The following is a 26,652-nucleotide window of genomic DNA, read 5'->3' as shown; positions in this document are numbered from 1 at the left end:
TGTATAGTATTGTACATTATGTAACATAATATATGCATTTCAATATAAGGAATCAAAATAAAAATACACATCCAGTCCCGCATCTTCTGCCATAAATTTCCTTATACTTACTTTACTGAGCTGGGGAATCACTTCCCATAATAGGGCATGCAAAGTACTCAGCTCCCGCCCCAGGTCGATGTAGCCCTCAAAGTTGCTGCTGTTGGTCAGCGCATCAAGGTTGGAGATCTCGTATAGGAAATTCTGCATATTGGCCAACTCCGTCTCCAGGAACTCATTCATGAAGGACATGTGCTCTTCCTTACTGCTGAATCTGATGACAGCCAAAACTCAGTATTAATCTATATGACAAAACTTGAAGGACCAAGTTACTAAAGCAGCCACCCATCATTCAATGTGAGCTAATTGTGTTATTCTACAGTTGTCTAAGTAGTCAAGACTTATATTTTCTGTAATGTTCTAAGTTGTCATTAGGGTTTCTAGGTTGTTGTGAGGTTTCCAGTATCTCAGCCCAATAAATGGGTCAGTCTATGTTCCTCTCTCTCTCCCTCTGCCATTCCCAACCCCTGGTCCTACTCTCACTTGAAGTTGAAGTTGGCCAGGTTCTGGATGACCTTAGCGATGAGTGTAAGGGTCCTAGATGTTTGCTCATCAGGATATTCCTGCATCAGGCTGAAGAGGCTGGGGGACATGATGGCCGGACACAGGAAGCGGAGGAAGAGAGAGGCACTGATGAGTCGATCTGCTATGTCTTCACGGCCGCGCTCAGCACAGCGCATCCTCCATGAAGCAAAGACTTCTTTCAACTCCCGGGGAAACACACTAAGAAGGTATAATGTAAGCAAGTAAGAAAACACAACGTAAAAAATAATTAAAGTGTACCTCTCATCTAACACACTGAAGGCCGAGCCCATACCTAATTTTGTTTTAGTTAATGGCGGACTTCAATATAGGTGCCAGGTACACTTTAAATGTAAAAGGAAAGGAAGCGGGAACACAGACTAACAAAGAGAAGGAAAATAGTTGTGAAGGCGAGTACAGTAAGAGTACAAGGATGGGAAATACAGAGCGGAAAGGACATCGTAACAGCACGAAGAGGGACAGGAGAGAAGTCAAATGTAATGGATAATGACTAACATATAATGTCTTATTCTGTTCCTGGAAATGACATCACATGACCAGACACTGACCAATGGGAGTTGAAGACTTTGCAAAGCGCAAGTTCGCAGCACATCCTGAGATTGGCCTGGTGATCGGGCAGGGCAGAAGGCGGACAACGCATGGGGTCAACCTCGCAGTCCTCCTCTGATTCATACAAAGCCCGAATAAATTCACCTACCGAAGGAGCATTAACAGCATTAAGAAACATTGGGAATATGTACAGATGATTTCTGCACACATTCAAAGAAAAACACTGATTTACCAATGGCTTCCTTGAGGTATCTCTGTCCTATCAGTTTCAGATACTCCTCTATGGCTTTAGTTGCAAGTGTGTTCTCACGGAGAATAAGGTGCTCTCTATCAAGGAAGCGATCAACCTCTGTCATAGCCATATCCGAGAGGAAGTCCTGAGAAGAAACACATAGACTTTTCTGGCTTGAGGATATGCTGCCAACATGTTACATAGCAAACAAAGAGTTATTTAGTGAAATCTAATACTGACTCCTGACTGGAATTGACCTAAATAACAAGGGAAATGAACTAAAAGGATAAATCTGGCCTCACTCCTGTGCCAAAACCTACCCATATACACAAGACAACTGACAGTTGAAGGATCATATGGCTGATTCACATTCAGCCTGGCTAGATGAGCATGTTATATGAAGGGATTTAGAGAAGTCACAAATCATGGAGGAATTAAAGGGAAATAATACAATCTGCTCAATCACATTCTAGACTGGAAATGGAGGGCATTTATATTGTCTCTGTAAACAGGAGCGTATTGGCTAGTGTTGCTAAGGTTATTTTACTTATTGCTTATGAGCTGATTGAACTCCAGTGACCTCACTCCTGGCAGTTCAGCACTATACACTGACAGGAGTGATTACACTCCTGTCAGTTTATACAGTGCTGTCCTCTAGAACAGTCACATCAGTGATTGCTGGTGTGACTGCTGTAGAAGTGACCCAGATCGTCGTGGGACACTGGATTATGTCATGACGTCGGACAGGTGAGGGATATGGTAGTTTTTTATTTATTTATTTTTTTTACAGGTGACAATGGCTTCAGGGGAATGGGCATTAGGTGAGTATAACAGTGTTTTTTATTTTTTAAAGAAATTATTAATAGTGTGTAATTTTATTTAAAATAAAAGACTTCATTTTGGCCATGTTTTTATTTCAAAAACTTTACTTCAGGGTTAGTAATGACACCTCTCCATTTCTAACCTGGACTTCATGTCAGCTGCCAGTACAAGGCTGACATGAACCCTAACCCTATTACCCCACTTGCCACCGCACCAGGGCAAGTGGGAAGAGCAGAGGCTAAGCGCCAGATTTTTTCTGGGGTCGCTGAGAGCTGATATTTCTAGTCTCGGAGGGGGCCAGGATCCATGGCCCCTTCCCTGGCTATTAATATCAGCCCACAGCTGACTGCCTAGCCTTTGCTCGTTAGATTTTATAGGGGGACCTTATGTCAATTTTTTTCTGGGGTCCCCCTGTAATCAAGCCAGTAAAGGCTAAGCAAACAGCTGTTGGCTGTTATTAATAGCCAGGGAACATATTTGGATAATGGCCCCTTCCCCGGCTAGTAATATCAGCCCACAGAGGTTGGCTTTCCCTCTGCTGGTTATGAAAATGATGCGGGAGCCCGCGCCATTTTTTAATTTCAAGGTATGTGCTCACGATCCGGACGTAGCAGCGCTTTGGACGCAGCATATTTTTGCTGTGTCTCAACACTGCGTTCTATTGAACGCAGGTAAATCTGCATGTGCTCACTGAACCATGCGGATTTACCGCATTCAATACATTCTAGTGGTCAAATTTCTGTTGTGGAGACTAGCGACTCCGCAAGAGAAATTGCCATGCTGCGTTCCTGAAAGACGTGCCGCACGTCAGTGTCCGCGGCTGATCCGTAGCCTCAGATGCACGCATAGTGGACATGAGATTTCTAGAAATCCCATCCACTATGCTGTAACATCTGGCCTCTGCGGGTTTTACGCTGCATAAATACGCAGCGTCAAACCCCGTAGCATTTCCTTATCATGCGCACAAACCCAAACTCACCCGCAGTAGATTTTGACTGATTGAAATGTCATTACATGCAGTGGATCCACATGTACTGACAACACAAGTGTAGCATTAGAAGTAATGGGATTAGGTGTCGTTGACACATAACCCTAGCTTTAGTAATAAAGAGGTGTCAGCCAGACACCCCCATTACTAAGTAAAGAGTTAAATAAATACACCGACTGAGAACAAAACACTTTATTTGAAATAAAACAGACACATTCTTTAATTATTTAAATTAACCAATATACTCACCCCAGGTCCGACGGTAATCCAAGGTTAAAGCGATGTCCCACGTTTATTTTTTTAAATGTCTTTATTTAGCTCCAAAAAGCATTAATTGCTGTACAAAAATGCATCAAAAAATGCACCAAAACTTGCGTTTTTGCTGCAGCATTTTTTTGCTGCCAAGAGATGCAGATACCTTGCAGAAATGTAGAAAAGTCCATCATGTTGTACAATGTAGAGTCATGCCTGAGGTCTTCTTTTCGCTGCAGATACTATGATCACGCTTTTGGCCACAGTCCCATGTGAGTGAAGAGACAAGTAAATTACGTAACATCCTATAGAAACTACTTCTGCCACTACTCCCTTAATTTTATTATCAGTTAAAAGATTTTTCAAGGATTAGACAAAAACAGCGCCACTCTTGTCCATAGGTTGTGTGTGGTACTGCAGCTCATCATTATTTACTGTTATAGAGTGAAGTTGCAATACCAGACACAATCTGAACACATATGTGGCAGTTTTTGGAAGAAGGTTGACATGTTTTTTTCAAATCCTGGACAACCCCATCAACTGTTTTTGACATATGGCCTTGTATGTGAACACTAGACAATACTCACTCCAGCTTTCTTTTTTAATCATCCAAACATGATTTACTAGTAACTTGAAAAACTAAAAGAGCTTTTAGAATCATCATGAAGGTGGAATTTTAATCCTCACATCACAAAAAGTTCAGTACATTGAGCTAACTGGAAGCAGGTGAGATCTCTTCAGTAGCCAGCCAGATACAAAGCTGGAGGAGTCAATACTTCAGTCAATATCTGGAAAACTTCACCTTTGTACCAGGTAAAGGTTCAGCCTTCAACTTCTAAAAAGTATTCAATAATTCAGCACTGCTTTAATGTGACAAAAGGGGGCAGATTAATGTCTTGCCTTATCTTAAAAATATGTTACAGTGTGATGGCTGTACAGTCTATACCAATCAGACTGGTGTCTAAAAGGTGTGATAAAAGGAGTTTAAAGGGAACCTGTCATGTGAAAAAATGCTGTTAAACTGCAGATATGGGGTTATTCTGCATGTTAATAGTGTTCTGAACCTGCTTGGCGCCGGCACTTAGAGCCCCACAGCCGGGAGGAAATTAACTTTATTCCTCCTGGCAGCGTTCTGCAGTCAGTCATAGGTGTGGGGCCAGCGCATTTTCAGTCACCATTATGTGCATAGTGAGCGGTAGTTGTAACCGCTCCCCCAGCACTGACTGCAGCAGGCTCAGCATTAGAGACAGCTGTCAGTCAGTGCTGATGGAGTGGTTACAGTCGCTGCTCTCTATACACAGAGGGTGACTGAAACCATGCTGGCACCACCCCTATGACTCTACCAAACACTGCCGGGAGGAATAAAGTTAATTTCGTCCTGGCAGGGGGGCTCTAAGTGCCGGCACCGGGCAGGTTCATAGTGCGATTAACCTGCAGATTAACCAATATAAGCAAGATAATAGTAATTTTTCATGTGACAGGCTCCCTTTAACAAAAAGCTGGAAAAGACAGAAACCAGCAACAAGTCATTAATTGCTTGTTAATTTATATGTAGCATTTAAAGAAATATTACCATCTTACATATGAAGAGGAGGTGCTTAAATGTCTGACAGGCGTCATACCTGTAATGCACACACCCGGACTGACTGGCATGTGCGTGTATATGTAGTGATTCCACTGGACCGTACCGGAGAGTGAATACCTGGAGGGGCATAACTAAGTATCCACCCGATCCGACCAAGGTCGCACAACGGCATACGACGCCAGTGCACCAAGGAGGGACCGAGCAGAGGGACCAGGTGCTACTCCAGGTCAGACCCCGGACACGGCTGTTGACCCACACCGGGGAATACAGGAACAGGCAGGTTAGGCTGGCACACAGACAGGTGGGTACAGGCAGACACGGCAGGTATGCAGACGGGTGGATGCTGGCAAGCACGACAGGTATGCAAACAGGGAGGTACTGGCAGGTACGGCCGGTATGCAGGCAGGTGGATGTTGGTAAGCACGACTGGTATGCAGGCAGGGAGGTACTGGCAGGTACGACAGGTTGGAGCACAGAGTGGATAGGACCCAGTACAGACTGGGACTCAGGAACAGAACCGCAGATGCAGTGGACAAACACAGCAGAGTGAGGCCACCAGGAGCGGCGAGCAAGAGCAGAGCAAGACGAGACCGCCCGAAGCGGCGAGCAAGAGCAGAGCAAGACGAGACCGCCCGGAGCGGCGAGCGAGAGTAGAAGGACGAGGCCGCCTGGAGCAGCGAGCAAAGGGTCAGAGCAGAGCGAGACTGCCGGAGCAGCGAGCAAAGGGTCAGAGCAGAGAGAGACTGCCGGAGCAGCGAGCAAAGGGTCAGAGCAGAGCGAGACTGCCGGAGCAGTGAGAAAAGGGTCAGAGCAGAGCGAGACTGCCAGAGCAGCGAGCAAAGGGTCAGAGCAGAGCGAGACTGCCGGAGCAGCGAGCAAAGGGTCAGAGCAGAGCGGAAACCGCAGGAGCGGTGAGCAGGTCAGAGCAGAGCGGAAACCGCAGGAGCGGCGAGCAGGTCAGAGCAGAGCGGAAACCGCAGGAGCGGCGAGCAAGGTGGAGCAGAGCGGAAACCACAGAAGCGGCGAGCAAGGCGGAGCAGAGCGGAAACCGCAGGAGCGGCGAGCAAGGCGGAGAAGAGCGGATACCGCAGGAGCGGCGAGCAAGGCGGAGCAGAGCGGAAACCGCAGGAGCAGCGAGCAAGGCGGAGCAGAGCGGAAACCGCAGGAGCGGCGAGCAAGGCGGAGCAGAGCGGAAACCGCAGGGGCGGTGAACAAGGCGGAGCAGAGCGGAAACCGCAGGAGCGGTTAGCAAGGCGGAGCAGAGGGGACAGGGCTCTGTTCACACGGAACAGACAGGAAGGGAAAGGCAGAACCAGATACACACTAGATACTAGCAATGAAGTAGCGAGTGGACACTAAACTCACAAACGAAAGTACAGCGACTACGAGTAGGAGTTAGGAGCAGGTACAGACTCTGCAGAAAAAGGGAAAGGACGGACATATAAACAAAACAGGTAAAAGGTAGGAGAGTGTTCAGACAGGAACTGAGTGTTCGGACAGAAACCGACACTGCAGCGAGAGACAGGAGCGAGTCTAGGTATGCGGCCCCCAGAGAGGCGGGACGAACAGGCAAGGAGCGTGTTCAGACTGGCCTAGAAATACAGCCTCAGGAAGGCGGACAGACAGGCAAACAAACACAGAAACAGATCTAGGTATGCAGCACCTAGAAGGCAGGATGAACAGGCTAAGAGCGTGTTCAGACAGGTAGCTGGCTAGATTGCACAGACAGGACACAGTTCAGACACGGGAACTGATACCGTAAGGCAGGGAACAGGAAAGGACCTGGCACGTCAGCGACCAAAGGCCAACTGACAGAACAAGATGCTCAGGCAAGGATTCCAGGAAAGAGCTGGGTTAAATACCAGGTGACAGACAGCAATAGGCTGAGGACGCACAAGGGGTGTGCCCGTAGCAGCTACAAGAAGCAGGAAGTGATCGGGCGCCGCCCTTAAGCAGAAGAAACAGAGGCAAGCAGACAGCATGGAGGAAAGCCAGAGAGATAGTCTGGACTGGAAATCAAGTGCGCGCTCTTGCACAGTGGGAGATGGACCACTATGCAAGGACGCCGCCAGGTATGTTACAGTACCCCCCCCTTACGCCCCCTCTTCTTCAGGCCTGCCAGAATCTTCCGCAGGGAATTCGAGGGCCAATGCTTCACTTCAAGGAGATCACTCCCACTGTCCACAGGAAAAACTGGTCTCATCTGGGTAGCTAGGATGCTACCTCCTATCCAGCCATCCTCAGCAACAGATGAAACGGGTGGAGTACCAGGAACAGCACACAAGGAAGTCTCTCTCCACATATTTTCAGGTGGCACCCCAGAGGGTACAGGAGACAACTGGAAGTCCTCCGCCGGGTTGGAGGGGGCAGAGACTCGGGGGTAACCTCTGCTTCGGGGTACATCTTCTCAAGCTCACAGGAAGAAATGGGCGGGGTATCAGGTACAAGATGAAGAAAAGTCACTGTCCCTTTGTTATCTGGTGGTACCCCGAAGGATTCAGTAAACAACTGGAGGTCCTCCGCCGGGTCGGAAGAGTGCAGAGACTCGAGGGTAACCTCTGCTTCGGAGTACACTAGGTCGGACTCACTGGACGAAGAGGGCGAGGTATCAGGTACTGAGTATAGGAAAGTCTCTGTCCATTCACTACCAGGTAGTACCCCGAAGGGTTCTGGAGACAACTGGAGGTCCTCCGCCTGGTTGGAGGGGTGTAGAGACTCGGGGGTAACTTCTGCTTCGGAGTACACTAGGTCGGACTCACTGAATGAAGCAGCCGAGGTATCAGGTACAGAGTGTAGGAAAGTCTCTGTCCATTCACTACCAGGTAGCACCCCGAAGGGTTCTGGAGACGACTGGAGGTCCTCCGCCTGGTCGGAGGGGTGTAGAGACTCGGGGGTAACTACCGCTTTGAGGTACCCATTGTCAAGCTCACAGGACGGAGCGGACGAAGTATCGGGTACCGGGTGTAGGGAAGTCTCTCTCCATTTGTCATCAAGTGGTATCCCGGAGGATTCAGGAGGCAACAGGGGGTCCTCTGCCAGGAAGTAGAGGTGAACAGACACGGAGGTAATCACTGCTTCGGAGCACCCTTGGACAGGCTCACTCGTTAAAGTGGGTGGGGTATCAGATACCGGGTGCAGGAAGTCCTCCTGTGTGGATTCTGGGTGGGCAGTAGTCTCTTCAGGCAGGAGAACTGGTGCGCTACCAACGCACATTACCCGTCGGGGCTGCTCCGGGATACAGGGAAATGAAGCTTCAGCAGGGACTTCAAGGTTGGGATCAGGAGGTCTTTGGGAGGACAGACCCTGGCGTGACGGCTTGCCTCTACGTCTAGCACGTCTGGACTGCCTCTTGAAGTTGGGAGAAGTATTCCAGAGAGCGTAGTCATCCTGTGTGGATTCTGGGTGGGCAGTAGTCTCTTCGGGCAGGAGGACTAGTGCGCTACCCACACACATCACCCATCGGGGCTGCTCCGGGACATTGGGAAGTGAAGCTTCAGCAGGGGTCTCCGGGTTAGGGTCATCGAAGACCATTAGAAAGGCCACCAGGAAGGCCTGAAGGTCCAGGATGATAGGATCCTGTGCTTCCCAAAGGGGGTTGATCCATTCCAAGGCATCACCCATTAGGTAAGACATCATGAATCCCACCTTAACCCGATCGGTGGGAAAACAAAGAGGGTAGAACTTGAAGTATAGCATGCATTGCTCCACAAATGCACGACTCAGTCTTGGATCCCCATAGTACCGTGGCGGATCCGCAGGAACGAGTGCTGATAGATCCATCTGGACGGGTGCGTAATTCCCCTGAAACTCAGCTGGTAGCAAAAAAAAAAAAAAATTTCTTCTAGAAGCACGTATTCGCTGGAAAACGTCTCAGAGAGCGAAGGCCGTGGGGCTCAACGGGAACCATGGCCTGAGCATGCTGTATTGCACACGCTCGGACTGACTGGCGTGTGCGTGTATATGTAGTGATTCCACTGGACCGTACCGGAGAGTGAATACCTGGAGGGGCATAACTAAGTATCCACCCGATCCGACCAAGGTCGCACAACGGCATACGACGCCAGTGCACCAAGGAGGGACCGAGCAGAGGGACCAGGTGCTACTCCAGGTCAGACCCCGGACACGGCTGTTGACCCACACCGGGGAATACAGGAACAGGCAGGTTAGGCTGGCACACAGACAGGTGGGTACAGGCAGACACGGCAGGTATGCAGACGGGTGGATGCTGGCAAGCACGACAGGTATGCAAACAGGGAGGTACTGGCAGGTACGGCCAGTATGCAGGCAGGTGGATGTTGGTAAGCACGACTGGTATGCAGGCAGGGAGGTACTGGCAGGTACGACAGGTTGGAGCACAGAGTGGATAGGACCCAGTACAGACTGGGACTCAGGAACAGAACCGCAGATGCGGTGGACAAACACAGCAGAGTGAGGCCGCCCGGAGCGGCGAGCAAGAGCAGAGCAAGACGAGACCGCCCGGAGCGGCGAGCAAGAGCAGAGCAAGACGAGACCGCCTGGAGCGGTGAGCGAGAGTAGAGCAGGACGAGGCCGCCTGGAGCAGCGAGCAAAGGGTCAGAGCAGAGCGAGACTGCCGGAGCAGCGAGCAAAGGGTCAGAGCAGAGCGAGACTGCCAGAGCAGTGAGCAAAGGGTCAGAGCAGAGCGAGACTGCCGGAGCAGCGAGCAAAGGGTCAGAGCAGAGCGAGACTGCCGGAGCAGCGAGCAAAGGGTCAGAGCAGAGCGAGACTGCCGGAGCAGCGAGCAAAGGGTCAGAGCAGAGCGAGACTGCCAGAGCAGCGAGCAAAGGGTCAGAGCAGAGCGAGACTGCCGGAGCAGCGAGCAAAGGGTCAGAGCAGAGCGAGACTGCCGGAGCAGCGAGCAAAGGGTCAGAGCAGAGCGAGACTGCCGGAGCAGCGAGCAAAGGGTCAGAGAAGAGCGAGACTGCCGGAGCAGCGAGCAAAGGGTCAGAGCAGAGCGGAAACCGTAGGAGCGGCGAACAAGGCGGAGCAGAGCGGAAACCGCAGGAGCGGTGAGCAAGGCGGAGCAGAGCGGAAACCGCAGGAGCGGTGAGCAAGGCGGAGCAGAGCGGTAACCGCAGGAGCGGCGAGCAAGGCGGAGCAGAGCGGAAACCGCAGGAGTGGCGAGCAAGGCGGAGCAGAGCGGAAACCGCAGGAGCGGTGAGCAAGGCGGAGCAGAGAGGAAACCGCAGGAGCGGTGAGCAAGGCGGAGCAGAGCGGAAACCGCAGGAGCGGTGAGCAAGGCGGAGCAGAGTGGAAACCGCAGAAGCGGTGAGCAAGGCGGAGCAGGGCGGAAACCGCAGGAGCGGTGAGCAAGGCGGAGCAGAGGGGACAGGGCTCTGTTCACACGGAACAGACAGGAAGGGAAAGGCAGAACCAGATACACACTAGATACTAGCAATGAAGTAGCGAGTGGACACTAAACTCACAAACGAAAGTACAGCGACTACGAGTAGGAGTTAGGAGCAGGTACAGACTCTGCAGAAAAAGGGAGTGTTCAGACAGGAACTGAGTGTTCGGACAGAAACCGACACTGCAGCGAGAGACAGGAGCGAGTCTGGGTATGCGGCCCCCAGAGAGGCGGGACGAACAGGCAAGGAGCATGTTCAGAACTGGCCTAGAAATACAGCCTCAGGAAGGCGGACACACAGGCAAACAAACACAGAAACAGATCTAGGTATGCAGCCCCTAGAAGGCAGGATGAACAGGCTAAGAGCGTGTTCAGACAGGCAGCTGGCTAGAGTGCACAGACAGGACACAGTTCAGACACGGGAACTGATACCGTAAGGCAGGGAACAGGAAAGGACCTGGCACGTCAGCGACCAAAGACCAACTGACAGAACAAGATGCTCAGGCAAGGATTCCAGGAAAGAGCTGGGTTAAATACCAGGTGACAGACAGCAATAGGCTGAGGACGCACAAGGGGTGTGCCCGCAGCAGCTACAAGAAGCAGGTAGTGATTGGGCGCCGCCCTTAAGCAGAAGAAACAGAGGCAAGCAGACAGCATGGAGGAAAGCCAGAGAGATAGTCTGGACTGGAAATCAAGTGCGCGCTCTTGCACAGTGGGAGATGGACCACTATGCAAGGACGCCGCCAGGTATGTTACAATACCTATCTGTGGGACCCTCAACTATCAGGAGAACATTAGTACTGTGATCCTCAAATCAATAGAGAAGTAACTACACCTAGATATAGCCCTTTCCACTTAGGTCTATAGGTGCTCTCTCTTTTTCTGTAACTCCTATAGACTTCAATAGTGATTGCTGCATAGAAGCATCTAAGTATTTACTTTATGATCTCCAAAAGGTGCTGCTAACAAAATTGGTGCAAAAATGTAAATGAGAAAATATAAAATCACAAGAGTAATAATAGATAAAAATAAGTAATGCACCTAAAGCAAGCGTTTGAAAATAAGGTGGCTAAAAATACCCAATAAATCAGAAAACAATCATAAATTGGTATATAGTCAGATAAAGTATAAATGGTAATTTACTGATACATGATTCAGAACAGGTTAAAAAGTAAGAGGATCACATAAAGGGTGACAAACACAGCAGGAGGAGATAAAAAGTATGCATATACAGTACAGACCAAAAGTTTGGACACACCTTCTCATTTAAAGATTTTTCTGTATTTTCATGACTATGAAAATTGTACATTCACATTGAAGGCATCAAAACTATGAATTAACACATGTGGAATTATATACTTAACAAAAAAGTGTGAAACAACTGAAAATATGTCTTATAGTCTAGGTTCTTCAAAGTAGCCACCTTTTGCTTTGATGACTGCTTTGCACACTCTTGGCATTCTCTTGATGAGCTTCAAGAGGTAGTCACCGGAAATGGTTTTCACTTCACAGGTGTGCACTGTCAGGTTTAATAAGTGGGATTTCTTGCCTTATAAATGGGGTTGGGACCATCAGTTGTGTTGTGCAGAAGTCAGGTGGATACACAGCTGATAGTCCTACTGAATAGACTGTTAGAATTGGTATTATGGCAAGAAAAAAGCAGCTAAGAAAAGAAAAACGAGTGGCCATCATTACGTTAAGAAATGAAGGTCAGTCAGTCTGAAAAATTGGGCAAACTTTGAAAGTGTCCCCAAGTGGAGTTGCAAAAAACATCAAGCGCTACAAAGAAACTGGCTCACATGAGGACCGCCCCAGGAAAGGAAGACCAAGAGTCACCTCTGCTTCTGAGAATAAGTTTATCCGAGTCACCAGCCTCAGAAATCGCAGGTTAACAGCAGCTCAGATTAGAGACCAGGTTAATGCCACACAGAGTTCTAGCAGCAGACACATCTCTTCAACAACTGTTAAGAGGAGACTTTGTGCAGCAGGCCTTCATGGAAAATAGCTGCTAGGAAACCACTGCTAAGGACAGGAAACAAGCAGAAGAGACTTGTTTGGGCTAAAGAACACAAGGAATGGACATTAGACCAGTGGAAATCTGTGCTTTGGTCTGATGAGTCCAAATTTGGGATGTTTGGTTCCAACCACCGTGTCTTTGTGCGACGCAGAAAAGGTGAATGGATGGACTCTACATGCCTGGTTCCCACCGTGAAGCATGGAGGAGGAGGTGTGATGGTGTGGGGGTGCTTTGCTGGTGACACTGTTGGGGATTTATTCAAAATTGAAGGCATACTGAACCAGCATGGCTACCACAGCATCTTGCAGCGGCATGCTATTCCATCCGGTTTGCGTTTAGTTGGACCATCATTTATTTTTCAACAGAACAATGACCCCAAACACACCTCCAGGCTGTGTAAGGGTTATTTGACCAAGTAGGAGAGTGATGGGGTGCTACGCCAGATGACCTGGCCTCCACAGTCACCAGACCTGAACCCAATCGAGATGGTTTGGGGTGAGCTGGACCGCAGAGTGAAGGCAAAAAGTCCTTCAAGATTGTTGGAAGACTATTTCCGGTGACTACCTCTTGAAGCTCATCAAGAGAATGCCAAGAGTGTGCAAATCTGTCATCAAAGCAAAAGGTGGCTATTTTGAAGAACCTAGAATATAAGACATATTTTCAGTTGTTTCACACTTTTTTGTTAAGTATATAATTCCACATGTGTTAATTCATAGTTTTGATGCCTTCAGTGTGAATGTACAATTTTTATAGTCATGAAAATACAGAAAAAATTTTAAGTGAGAAGGTGTGTCCAAACTGTTGGTCTGTACTGTATATGGTCTAAAGTAGGTAGTATATATGGGATGGTAACAGAAGATACTAATAAATAATGCACAGTGTACGTAAACTGTACATATATAGGACGAAGTAAGGTAAATATATACCTGACAATAGTCCTGTATATTTATGTATAGTTTCTGTTCGCTGTGCAATATTATCTATTCATTTATTATCTTCTGTTACCATCGTATATATACTATCTACTTTCGACCATATATATGCATACTTTTTATCTCCTCCTGCTGTTTGCCACCCTTTAATGTTATCCTCCTATTTTGTAACCTGAACTGAACCATGTATCAATAAATGACTACTTATACTCTTCATCTTGCTAAGTACCAAGTTTTGTATTTATGGTATATCACTGCATCTCCCATCAGATTCGTGCACAATACCAGTCATCGAAAGATGCTCCAACCTCCATCATCACTTCCAACAGTGAATGGGATTATAATACAATGTACTAAAATATACACATGTAGGTTTCACTACACCTCCAAACATGACCATTATGCAATTCTATTAAACACTATGCTAAGAACACTACAACCCTCAACATGACAAAACCAAAATGAACCCTCAACAGACTATTCGACAAGACAATATTTTACTTTTATTAGGCTAACTATAACAATATAGCCCTAAAAAAACACAAGTGCTGTAAATGAATATTATACAATTGTATTATAGCCCACCATCAATATCATAAACATATTGTCTGGAGTAAGAGCCAAACTCCTTTTGTTCTGATCTGCACTTTGCTCATGAATTTCAAGTCAAGATCCCTTCATTGTGGACAATAGTAAATCACCCTCACTAAATATAACATCCTTACGTTATTGTGTAATTTTCTTATTGTGAAAAATATGATTAAAAAAATATATATATAGCATCCTTGAGCAAAAAGCCCAAATTTACCACACAAATCCTCCTGAGCTGGCCACGGATAAAGACTTCATGATTAAATCCGACATGAAACAAACAAACAAAAAATGTATTCTCTCAATGTATAAATGTATAAAATAAAAAAAATGATTAAACTTTGCAATAAGTATAATTAAAAAAAATTACTGCCATTTTCTTTCTACAGTTCCCATCTGACTATGAGGTCTATAGGTTAACAAACAGCACAAAAACTTTGTAGTCTGATCCTGCAGTCCTATTCCCTTCCATCTGTCCTAATTTTCTTGCTAACCAACCAAATGATGCCCAAAGTAGAGAACAAGTTGAAAAAAGTATAAAAGACTGCAGGATTGCACTCCAAAGAAATTGTTTGCTGTTTGTTACCATGGAAACACATAGTCTGCATAGGAGCTTTAGACACAAAATGATAGGAGAGGCTCAACATTATTTTTGAGCTCTCTCAATAAGCCACCATTCTTGGTTATCAGCTTTACAAAACTCTCTATAGTAAAGAGGTTGTCCTTGTCTCACTAAATTCATTAATCACTTCTCCATAGGAACGGTAATTAATTTAGGATCAATGGTGCTCCAACCACTCATACCTCCACTGATTCAGAGAATAAGGGTTCTCATGTCCCTTTATGAATGGAGCAGTATTGGACATGCATGACCACCACTCCATTCATTTCTGGAGGGTCTATGGGAACAATAGTGAGCATGTGTGATGACCATAGACTGTGAATAGAGTGGTGGTCAGACATATTGCTTAAATCAGATCAATATTTGGGTATTTTTAATGACAAGACCTTTAAAGAATATGGACACCTATGAAGCATTCTTTATCACTTATATGCATGTATTTTGTGACAAAAATCTTTTTTTTGTAATTGTTATTTTGTTGGGGACTCACATGATGAAGGGTGTCCTCTAAACCAGGGGTGGAGAACCTCCAGACCGTGGGATGTAGACAGCCCATGATGCCCTTTTCTTTGGCCCACCAGGCAGATTCCCAGGGAGCGCAGTGTTCGGGCCAGGGATGAGTGCTCAAGTCAGCGTCCAGCAAAACGCAGGCCCTTTAATTGGTCCTGACAGCAGTGGCAGCCTTAGCCCCTCCTGTGATGTATATGCCCCAGTGTCTCCTGCGAAGTATATGCTCCAGTCCTTCCTGTGATGTAGATGCCCCAGCATCTTGTGTGATGTATATGCTCCAGCATCTCATGTGATGTATAGCCCCCAGTGTCTCCTCTGATGTATATTCCTCAGCATCTCCTGTGATGTATATGCCCCAGCGTCTCCTGTGATGTATATGACCCCAGCGTCTCCTGTGATGTATATGACCCCAGCGTCTCCTGTGATGTATATGACCCCAGCGTCTCCTGTGATGTATATGACCCCAGCGTCTCCTGTGATGTATATGACCCCAGCGTCTCCTGTGATGTATATGACCCCAGCGTCTCCTGTGATGTATATGCCCCAGCCTCTCCTGTGATGTATATGCCTCAGCCCCTCCTGTGATCTATATATGCTGTAGCATCTCCAGTGATCTATATATGCTCCAGCCTCTTCTGTGATGTGTATGCCACAGCCCCAATGTCTCCTGTGATGTATATGCCCCAGCATCTCCTGTGATGTGAATGCCCCATCTCCTGTGATGTGAATGCCCCATCTCCGGTTATGTGAATGCCCCAGTGTCTTCTGTGATGTGAATGCCCCAGTGTCTCCTGTGATGTATATATTACTCCAGCATCTCTTGTGATGTATATATGCTCCAGCATCTCCTGTGATGCTTATGCCCCAGCGTCTTTTATTATGTATATGTCCCAACCCCAGTGTATCCTATGTAATGTATATGCTCTAGTCACAGCATCTCCTGTGTAATGTATATCGCCAGTGTCTCCTGTGATGTATATGCCCCAGCATGTTCTGTGATGTATATGCCCAGCGTCTCCTATTATGTATATGCCCCAGCATCTCCTGTGATGTATATGCCCCAGCATCTCCTGTGATGTATATGACCCCAGTGTCTCCTTTGATGTATATGACTCAGCATCTCCTGTGATGTATGTCAGTGTCTCCTGTGGTGTGTATGCCTCAGCCCCTCCTGTGATGTATATATGCCACAGCATCTCCAGTGATCTATATATGCCCCAGCCCCTCCTGTGATGTGTATGCCGCAGCTCCAATGTCTCCTGTGATGTATATGCTCCAGCATCTCCTGTGATGTATATGCCCTAGAATCTCCTTTGATGTATATGCCCCAGAATCTCCTGTGATGTATATGCCCCAGACCCTCCTGTGGTGTATATGCCACTGTGTCTCCTGTGATGTGTATGCTTCAGCCCCTCCTGTGATGTATATATGCCCCAGAATCTCCAGTGATCTATATATACCACAGCCCCTCCTGTGATGTGTATGCCACAGCCCCAATATCTCCTGTGATGTATATGCCCCAGCATCTCCTGTGATGTATATGCTGCAGGCCCAGCATTTCCTATGATGTATATGCCCCAGCATTTACTGTGATGTGAATGCCCCATCTCCTGTGATGTATATGCCCCAGTGTCTCCTGTGATGTATATATACTCCAGCATTTCCTGTGATGTATAGATGCCCCGGCGTCTCACGTGATGTATATGCCCCAGTGTCTCCTGTGATGTATATGCCCCAACCCCAGTGTATCTTATGTAATGTATATGCTCCAGTCCCAGCATCTCCTGTGTAATGTATATCGCCAGTGTCTCCTGTGATGTATATGCCCCAGCATGACCTGTGATGTATAAGCCCCAGTGTTTCCTGTGACGTATATGCCCTAGCATCTCCTGTGATGTATATGCCCCAGCATCTCCTATGACAGTTCAGGCGAACCTATGGCACACGTGCCAGAGGGGGCATGCAGAGCCCTCCCTAAGGACACGCGTACCATTGTCGCAGCACTAGCTTTCCAGGACCGGGCCCGACGGGTGAGGACTCTGAGCCCCCCGACGCCAGCTAGATGTGCATTCTCTGACACACATCTAGCTGAAGTGTATTGCAGTGCACAAACTTGCCAGGCCCGTGCGCTGCAATACACGCTGCAATTTTCAACGTACACGCAACTGGGCGCATGGCAGTGACGTCATGCGCCCCCGTCGCTAGGACGCTGAAGTCAGCTGCCGGCTACAGGAGAGGACTCTGCGCGGGAGAGGAAGAAAGGTGAGTAGGAGTGTTATGGTTTTTTTTGTATGCGATGAACAGCGGGATGGGGGGGTGGCAGCATATATACATGGACTGGGGGACGCAGAAGGCAGCATATATACATGGATTGAGGGGGGTGAGGCTGCGTATATACATGGATTGGGGGGGTGTAGGCAGCATAAATACAAGGATTGGGGGGAGGCAGAAGGCAGCATATATACATGGACTGGGGGAGGCGGAAGGCAGCATATATACATAGATTGAGGGGGGGTGAGGCAGCATATATACATGGATTGGGGGGCGTAGGCAGCATATATACATGGATGGAGGGGGAGGCGGAAGGCAGCATATATACATGGACTGGGGGAGGACCGAAGGCAGCATATATACATGGATTGAGGGGGGGTGAGGCAGTATATATACATAGATTGGGGGGGAGGCAGCATATATACATGGATTGGGGGGAGGCAGCATATATACTTGGATTGAGGGGGGAAGGCAGCATATATACTTGGATTGAGGGGGAGAAGGCAGCATACATACATAGATTGAGGGGGGGCAGCATATATACATGGATTGGGTGGGAGGCAGAATATATACATGGATTGGGGGGCAGAAGGCATACATGGATTGGGGGGCAGAAGGCAGCATATATACATGGATTGGGGGGGCGGAAGGCAGCATATATACATGGATTGGGGGGCGGAAGTTAACATATATACATGGATTGGGGGGCGGAAGGCAGCATATATACATGGATTGGGGGGGAAGGCAGCATATATACATGGATTGAGGGGGGGAGGCAGCATATATACACGGATTGGGGGGGAAGGCAGCATATATAGACGGATTGAGGAGGGGAAGGCAGCATATATACATGGATTGAGGGGGGGGAAGGCAGCATATATACATGTATTGGTGGAGAGAGGAAGCATATATACATGGATTGGGGGGAAGGTAGCATATATACATGGATTGGGGGGAAGGTAGCATATATACATGGATTGGGGGGAAGGCAGCATATATACATGGATTGGGGCATATACCAAGATGGGGGTGAGCACATTCTTTATTTCTGCAGTCTCATACCCCTGCTCCTTCCTATGGCTGCTCTATGCTGCCCTTGCCTGCTCCCTGTATGAGTTGTTTTTTCTAAACTAAAACCTCAGTATTCGGGTTAATTTGCCGTGTTGGCACTTGGCGATAAATAAGTGGGTTTTGGGTTGCAGTTTGAGCACTCGGTCTGTAAAAGGTTTGCCCTCACTGTCCTATGATGTATATGCCCCAGCATCTGCTGTGACGTATATGTGACGTATATGCCCCAGCATCTCCTATGATGTATATGCCCCAGCATTTGCTGTGGCGTATATGCCTCAGCATCTCCTGTGGTGTATATGCCCCAGCATCTCCTGTGACGTATATGCCCCAGCAGCTCCTGTGATGTACAGTACAGACCAAAAGTTTGGACACACCTTCTCATTTAAAGATTTTTCTGTATTTTCATAACTATGAAAATTGTACATTCACACTGAAGGCATCAAAACTATGAATTAACACATGTGGAATTATATACTTAGCAAAAAAGTGTGAAACAACTGAAAATATGTCTTATATTCTAGGTTCTTCAAAGTAGCCACCTTTTGCTTTGATGACTGCTTTGCACTCTTGGCATTCTCTTGATTAGCTTCAAGAGGTAGTCACCGGAAATGGTCTTCCAACAATCTTGAAGGAGTTCCCAGAGATACTTAGCACTTGTTGGCCCTTTTGCCTTCACTCTGCGGTCCAGCTCACCCCAAACCATCTCGATTGGGTTCAGGTCTGGTGACTGTGGAGGCCAGGTCATCTGGCATAGCACCCCATCACTCTCCTTCTTGGTCAAATAGCCCTTACTCAGTCTAGAGGTGTGTTTGGGGTCATTGTCCTGTTGAAAAATAAATGATGGTCCAACTAAACGCAAACCGGATGAAATAGCATGCCGCTGCAAGATGTTGTGGTAGCCAAGCTGGTTCAGTATGCCTTCAATTTTGAATAAATCCCCAACAGTGTCACCAGCAAAGCACCCCCACACCATCACACCTCCTCCTCCATGCTTCACGGTGGGAACCAGGCATGTAGAGTCCATCCGTTCACCTTTTCTGCGTTGCACAAAGACACGGTGGTTGGAACCAAAGATCTCAAATTTGGATTCATCAGACCAAAGCACAGATTTCCACTGGTCTAATGTCCATTCCTTATGTTCTTTAGCCCAAACAAGTCTCTTCTGCTTGTTGCCTGTCCTTAGCAGTGGTTTCCTAGCAGCTATTTTACCATGAAGGCCTGCTGCACAAAGTCTCCTCTTAACAGTTGTTGTAGAGATGTGTCTGCTACTAGAACTCTGTGTGACATTGACCTGGTCTCTAATCTGAGCTGCTGTTAACCTGCGATATCTGAGGCTGGTGACTCGGATAAACTTATCCTCAGAAGGAGAGGTGACTCTTGGTCTTCCTTTCCTGGGGCAGTCCTCATGTGAGCCAGTTTCTTTGTAGCGCTTGATGGTTTTTGCAACTGCACTTGGGGACACTTTCAAAGTTTGCCCAATTTTTCGGACTGACTGACCTTCATTTCTTAAAGTAATGATGGCCACTCGTTTTTCTTCACTTAGCTGCTTTTTTCTTGAAATAATACAAATTCTAACAGTCTATTCAGTAGGACTATCAGCTGTGTATCCACTTGACTTCTGCACAACACAACTGATGGTCCCAACCCCATTTATAAGGCAAGAAATCCCACTTATTAAACCTGACAGGGCACACCTGTGAAGTGAAAACCATTTCCGGTGACTACCTCTTGAAGCTCATCAAGAGAATGCCAAGAGTGTGCAAAGCAGTCATCAAAGCAAAAGGTGGCTATTTTGAAGAACCTAGAATATAAGACATATTTTCAGTTGTTTCACACTTTTTTGTTAAGTATATAATTCCACATGTGTTAATTCATAGTTTTGATGCCTAAAGTGTGAATGTACAATTTTCAAAGTCATGAAAATACAGAAAAATCTTTAAATGAGAAGGTGTGTCCAAACTTTTGGTCTGTACTGTATATGCCCCAACAGCTCCTGTGATGTATATGCCCCAGCATCTCCTGTGATGTATATGCTTAAGTCTCCTGTGATATATATTCCCCTGCCCCTCCTGTGATGTGTATATGCCCCAACTTCTCCGGTGATGTATACGCCCCAGCATCTCCTGAGATGTTTATGCCCCAGCATCTCCTGAGATGTATATGCCCCAGTGTGTCCCGAGATGTATATGCCCCAGAGTCTCCCAAGATGTATATGCCCTAGAGTCTCATGAGATGTATATGCCCCAGCGTCTCCTAAGATGTATATGCCCCAGCGTCTTCTGAGATGTGTATACTCCAGCATCTCCATCTCTTGTGACGTACATGCCCCAACATCTCATGTGATGTGTATGCCACAGGTCCAGCATCTCCTGTGATGTGAATGCCCCATGCCCTCGCATCTTCTGTGATGTATATATGCCCCCAGCGTCTCCTGTGATTTATATGCCCCAACCCCAGTTTATCCTGTGTATTGTATATCCCCCAGTATCTCCTGTGATGAATATCCCCCAGAATCTCATGTGATGTGTATCCCCCAGCATCTCCTGTGATGTATATACCCCAATGTCTCCTGTAATGTATATGCCCCAGTGTCTCCTGTAATGTGTATGCCCTAGCATCTTTTGTAATGTAGATGCCCCAGCATCTTTTGCGATGTATATGTCCCAACGTCTGATGTGATGTATATGCCCCATCCTCAATGTATCCTATGTGATGTATATGCTGCTCCAGTCCTAGCATCTCCTGTATAATGCATATGCTCCAGCCCCATAGTCTCTTATGTGATGTATATGCTGTAGCCCCAGTGTCTTCTGTGATTTATATGCCCCAGCCCGTGTCTCATATGTTATGTATATACTGCAGTCTGTGTCTCTATGTGATGTATATACAGCAGCCTCAGTGTCTCCTATGTGATGTATATAGAGCAGTCTTTGTGTTTCCTATGTGATGTATACTGCAGACCTCCCACTGCTTGAGTTCTATAAATGTAACAAGAGCAGTGATGAATTTCCCACTGTGAGGAGACCTGCAGTGTAATATACATCTGTGTTCAGAACTTCCAATGCAAATCTGGAAATGCAGTTGCAAGTAGCAACATCATGAATACCATCTAACATCATACGTCACACTAAAGAGGAGCAGCCCCAGACATTACATTAGAGATGCATTAATTCAATGTTTGACCAAATATAGGAGGATAAATTTCAAGTTGATAATTTTGTACAGCCCCCGAATGATGGTATAAATATTCAATGGCACCTAGCAGAGGAAAGTTTCCCGTCACTGCTCTAAACGATTGGTCATTGCAAGCAGCATGGACTGTAGGCAATGATGCAGCAGAAAAGACAGCATGTGGATCACTGAGAACCAGAACAGTAAGGCATGCAAAAGAAGAGATGGACAGGAAAGCTGGGAGCACCAATACTGCTGTACAGCAGTCATACATAGGAACAGTAAAAAAGTACATGTAGCCCAGAATTTGCAGCAGAGATATGGTTAATAGAGACATATACAATAAGGAACTTGTAATAGCTGATACTTATATTGATTAATAGCAGATACTTATGCAACAAAGAGCTTGCAGAGACACAATACTAGAAAACTAGAAACTTGCTTGCAGAGATGCATTACCTTGATTACAGAGACTAAGGAATAAACAGTATCGAGAACAGATGCAAGAAGTTGGCATCTGGAATCTTGATTTCAGAATTGAATAAAAGCTAGTAGAATAGAAACGGGACTTCTAAAGGAGATACTGTAATTAGCCACCTGTCTGGAGCGGAGCCAAGTAGAGGGAAAAGCAAACGTCTGACAAACACGTAGACGTTAGGAACAATGCTTTCTAAAAATCTAGGCACACATGCGTGTCTGAGCTGGCCTTAAAAGGTCTTAGGGGAAGACCTCAGAGATGCTGGTTGGGTTATCATTAGCCCTGCACGGACCAGTACAAAGAATGGTGGCCATAAGATAAGAGAGCAAGCCCCTGTGTTGCTGGTTGCAAAATAAATAACAGAAGAATCAAATAGTGAGCTGTTTATGAGTGTGTAACTCTTTTATCTGTCTTTTTGACCTCCTGTTAGCTGATGTAAGACTACAGGCCACATCAAAAAGTTGAGCTGAAAGTAAAATAAGCTAAAGGAGCTAAGAAAAAGTTAGTTAAAAGTATTACAAACTCTCTACTCAGAACCAGTTCACTGATAGATTCCAAGGTAACTCATTCTGCAGTCAGCAATGTGCAGGAAAACAAAAAGTTTGTAACAGCCAAAAAACTGTAACATTTTTAATGAAACTCAGTTGCAAACATGATTTTCAGCCCCAAATACATGCATTTAAGGGGAATCTGTCACCACATTTGATGTATCTAACCTACTAATATGGGCATACAGATTATAGAGTGCAGAAAATAGTCATATCGGTATGCCTTCTTGTGGAAAATCTACTTTTATCCCTTTATGTAAATGAGCTCTTCTAGGCTATGGGCATTGGCTTTGTGTTGCTTCTGCATGCGCCAGGGATCACTGGAGCGGAAGTAGCAGTGACTCTCAGGCACTCTCAGGAAAGGTGTAACAATAAAGTGGAACGTTGGAAGTTGCAGTGCACAGGCGCGGGATTTCTGGACAGGAACTAGACGTCACAAAGACACTGACGGGAGGCGATAGCTACCCTAATGAAGTGAGGAGGCAGAGTTATCTTCCAGGCAATTTACGCCCCATAGCCTGGAAGAGCTAATTTACATAAAGGGATAAAAGATAATTTTTCCACAAGAAGGCATCTGATATGAGGCATACAGGTATGACTATTTTCAGCGCTCTATAATCTGTATGCTTATATGAAGAGGTTAGAATAAATAAAATGTCCACAAGGTCGTCCATATTCATTAAGGTATTTTGAAACTTAAAGGGAACCTGTCATGTCCTTTGTAGCATGTAAACTGTCCCCAGTGCTTTGTTAGTGATGCAATCTGCATCACCAACACGTTTTTTTCATTAAAAATGGCGGTCTAATCATGAGCAAAAAACACTTTATATAGTTAGATTGTACCTGCTCATTTAGTCATAGGGGTGTGCTTCATTTCATTCAGTCACGCTTGTCGCCACCCACACACTTTGAATGATGTTCCCAGGGTTGCGCCGACATTACTCAAATACGCTTTGAAAAATCCTGCGCTTGCCCAGTGTCGACCTGGGAGCCGTGCTTGTGCAGTGTCCATCTGAGACCCGAGCTTGCGCAGTGTCAATCTGAGAGCTGCGCATGCGTCGTGATCAGGGCCGCCATCAGGGCATTACTGCCCTTACTACTGTATGGGGCCCGGTGACCAGAAGCAAAAAGGGGGGCCCCGCCAGCCAGGGTCCCAAGCCCAAGGCCCGGGGCCCCCCCTCTCTTTGCTTCTGCTTACCAACAGTTCGGCTCTGCATGCTCATCTTCAATCTGTTGCGGGGACGGCGGTGGCCGGTCAGGCAAGTGTGTGTATGTGTCTCAGGCAAGGCATTGTGTGAGTCAGTCTGTGTGTGTGTGTGTGTCTCAGGCAAGGGATTGTGTGTGTCTGTGTGTGTGTGTCTCAGGCAAGGCATTGTGTGTGTCTGTCTGTGTGTGTTAGGCAAGGCATTGTGTGTGTGTGTTTGTTAGTGAGGAGGCGGTGGGCAGTGTGTGTGATAGTGAGGGGGATGCTGCTGAGCGGGAGGCTACTGAGGGGAGGCTGCTGAGAGGGAGGCTGATGAAAGGGAGGCTGATGAAAGGGAGGCTGATGAGAGGGAGGCTGATGAGAGGGAGGCTACTGAGGAGATGCTGCTGAGGGGAGGCTGCTGAGAAGGAGGATACTGAGGGGATGCTGCTGAGGGGAGGATGATGAGAAGGAGGCTAGTGAGGGGATGTTGCTGAGGGGAGGCTGAGGAGAGGGATGCTGCTGAGGAGAGGCTGGTGAGGGGTAGGCTGATTAGGAGGCTACTGAGCGGAGGCTGATGAGAGGGAGGCTGATGAGGGGATTCTGGTGAGAGGGAGGCTGGTGAAAGGGAGGCTGGTGAGGAGATGCTGCTGAGGGGAGGCTGATCAGAGGGATGCTGGTGAAGGGAGGCTGGTGAGGGGGAGGCTTCTGAGGGAAGGCTGATGAAAGGGAGGCTGCTGAGTGGATGCTGGTGAGGGGAGGCTGCTGAGGGAAGGCTGGTGAGGGGGAGGCTGCTGAGGGGACTCTGGTGAGTGGCTGCAGAGCGGGGGCGCCAATTTTGTTTCAAGACGGTACCAACCTCCACAGACGGGTAGGGACGAGTAGTTGCTAAATTGGGTGCCTCCACCCTCCCCCTTTACTCTTGACTACTTGATAATTTTTTTATATATAATTTTTTTCATTATCTCAAGCACCTTGATGTGTATTTATATTCTAGAATTTATAGGCTTTTAATGAATACCAATAAAGATATTTTTAGTAGTGTATAATCAGTGAATATATATGCAAAAATATACCCTGTTTACATTTATTAATTGGGTGATCGCAGGCTGCGGGCAGACTGAGGCGGCGGTGGGCAGGTGGCGGCGGACAAGCTGAGGCGACCATTAGATTCTTCTTGACTGGGCGGCGGGCGCGGCTGTGCCACTGGCTATGTGATTAGCTAACTTAAGTCCATGTATTAATATGTCCACCATTTCAGTACGTGATTGTGTGATACAATCATTACCTCCCACCTTCCCACCCCCAACCAAAATTTATAAGCTTCTCAATGACCCTGAACGATGCTGCAAAACCAAATGCCGAATTACATCAGTCGGCCGCGCTCAGGATTCTCTAGTAGTTTATAAATTTTGGTTGGGGAGGGGGGGGGGGGGGATGATTGATGGAATCTGCAATCAGAATTACAGATTATAAAAAAATTGTCACAATCTGGTTACAATTAGTTAAAAAAATGTATGTGACACATTCCCTTAAAGAAAAATAAATAGAAAAGAGTATTGGATATTTTTAAGAAATGTTTCATAGGTTAGAGTAGAGTAAGGCCCGGCCAGAAGAGTCTACCTTGTTGTGGTGGCGGCTTAAGAAATCTTTTGGCCAAAACAAAAGCTGCTAGCTATGTATGTTGTATGATGTTCGATGGGAACTGTTAAAGAAGTTGTCCAGTACTTTTTTTCAATTGCCCCTATGTATTTAGCATGTGCCCATAAGTGTTTTTGTAATTACCTTTAGTTGTATGTCAGATGTCAGAGCCGGCTTCAGCTGGGGGTTACGTGAAGCCTGTGAGCGGCCAGCTATAGCGCCGCTCACAGGCAATACATAAAACTAAAGGTAATAACAAAAACACTTATGGGCACATGCTAAATCAGTGTTTCCCAAACTCCAGTCCTCACGGCCCCCCACAGGTCATGCTTTCAGGATTTCCATAGTGTTGCAGGAGTGAAAGAACTGCTGATGCCTACTCCACAACTTGTGTAATACTAAGGAAATTCTGAAAACATGACCTGCTGGGGTCCATGAGGACTGGAGTTTGGGAAACACTGTGCTAAATACACGGTACTGTGTATTTAAAAAAGTACTGGGCAACTCCTTTAATGTGTGATTAGTGAAGACGTGGTGCAGAATGGAGTTTTTCCAAGAGTGGGTAGTGGGACTGTGGAAGGTTCAAGGGGTGGTGGCAAAGCTGGGGTGGAGACTGGGAGGAGTCTCAAGGGGGCCCGGAAATTTTGACAGTATGGGGTCCTGAAATTCCTAGTGGCAGCCCTGGCCATGATGAGCTGCTTCGGCCACAAAGTCAGTGAAGCTGGGTACTACACACAGCTTTAGTGCGCACATGCGGGGAGCTGCTCACCACGGCGCAAGCGCAGCTCCCCGATCGGCACTGGGCAAGCGCGGCTCCATGATCGATACTGCGCAAACACAGGATTTTTCAAAGCATATTTCAGTGATGTAGGCGCAACCCCTGGAACATCATTCAAATTGTGTGGGCGGCGACAAGCCTAACTGAATGAAATGAAGCACACCCCTATAACTAAATGAGCAGGTACACAATCTAACTACTGTATATAATGTGCTTTTTGCACATGATTAGACTGCTGTTTTTAATGAACAAAAATGTGTTAGTGATGCAGATTGCATCACTAATAACGCACTGGGGAGAGTTTACATGCTAAAAAGGACATGACAGGTTCCCTTTAATTCTAGTCTCAGCTCAATAAACTAATATTAAAAAGAAAAACCCAACATAGAGATAAAGTTAACTTC

General features: G+C 46.9%; 1 protein-coding gene across 18 annotated transcripts in view; it reads right to left on the bottom strand.

The window, feature by feature from the left end:
* Window positions 1-26,652, bottom strand: part of SYNGAP1 (synaptic Ras GTPase activating protein 1) — a 389,983-nt gene that overhangs the window by 27,016 nt on the left and 336,315 nt on the right. For all 18 annotated transcript variants that reach the window (XR_012247524.1, XM_073642002.1, XM_073642010.1 and 15 more), the window contains 4 exons: window positions 1,424-1,568; window positions 1,191-1,335; window positions 583-822; window positions 112-313 (listed from right to left, as the gene is read on the bottom strand). Coding sequence is in view for 17 of the 18 variants with exons in the window: in XM_073642002.1 (XP_073498103.1) it covers window positions 112-313; window positions 583-822; window positions 1,191-1,335; window positions 1,424-1,568 (732 nt within the window). In the remaining variant the exon portion in view is untranslated. The remainder of the gene's footprint in view (window positions 1-111; window positions 314-582; window positions 823-1,190; window positions 1,336-1,423; window positions 1,569-26,652) is intronic.

Source organism: Phyllobates terribilis, unplaced genomic scaffold (genome assembly GCF_046119375.1).
Source record: "Phyllobates terribilis strain yellow unplaced genomic scaffold, ASM4611937v1 Scaffold_7__3_contigs__length_470593459, whole genome shotgun sequence".
Classification (NCBI taxonomy): Eukaryota; Metazoa; Chordata; class Amphibia; order Anura; family Dendrobatidae; genus Phyllobates; species Phyllobates terribilis.
This window is presented reverse-complemented; position numbering and strand designations above follow the sequence as displayed.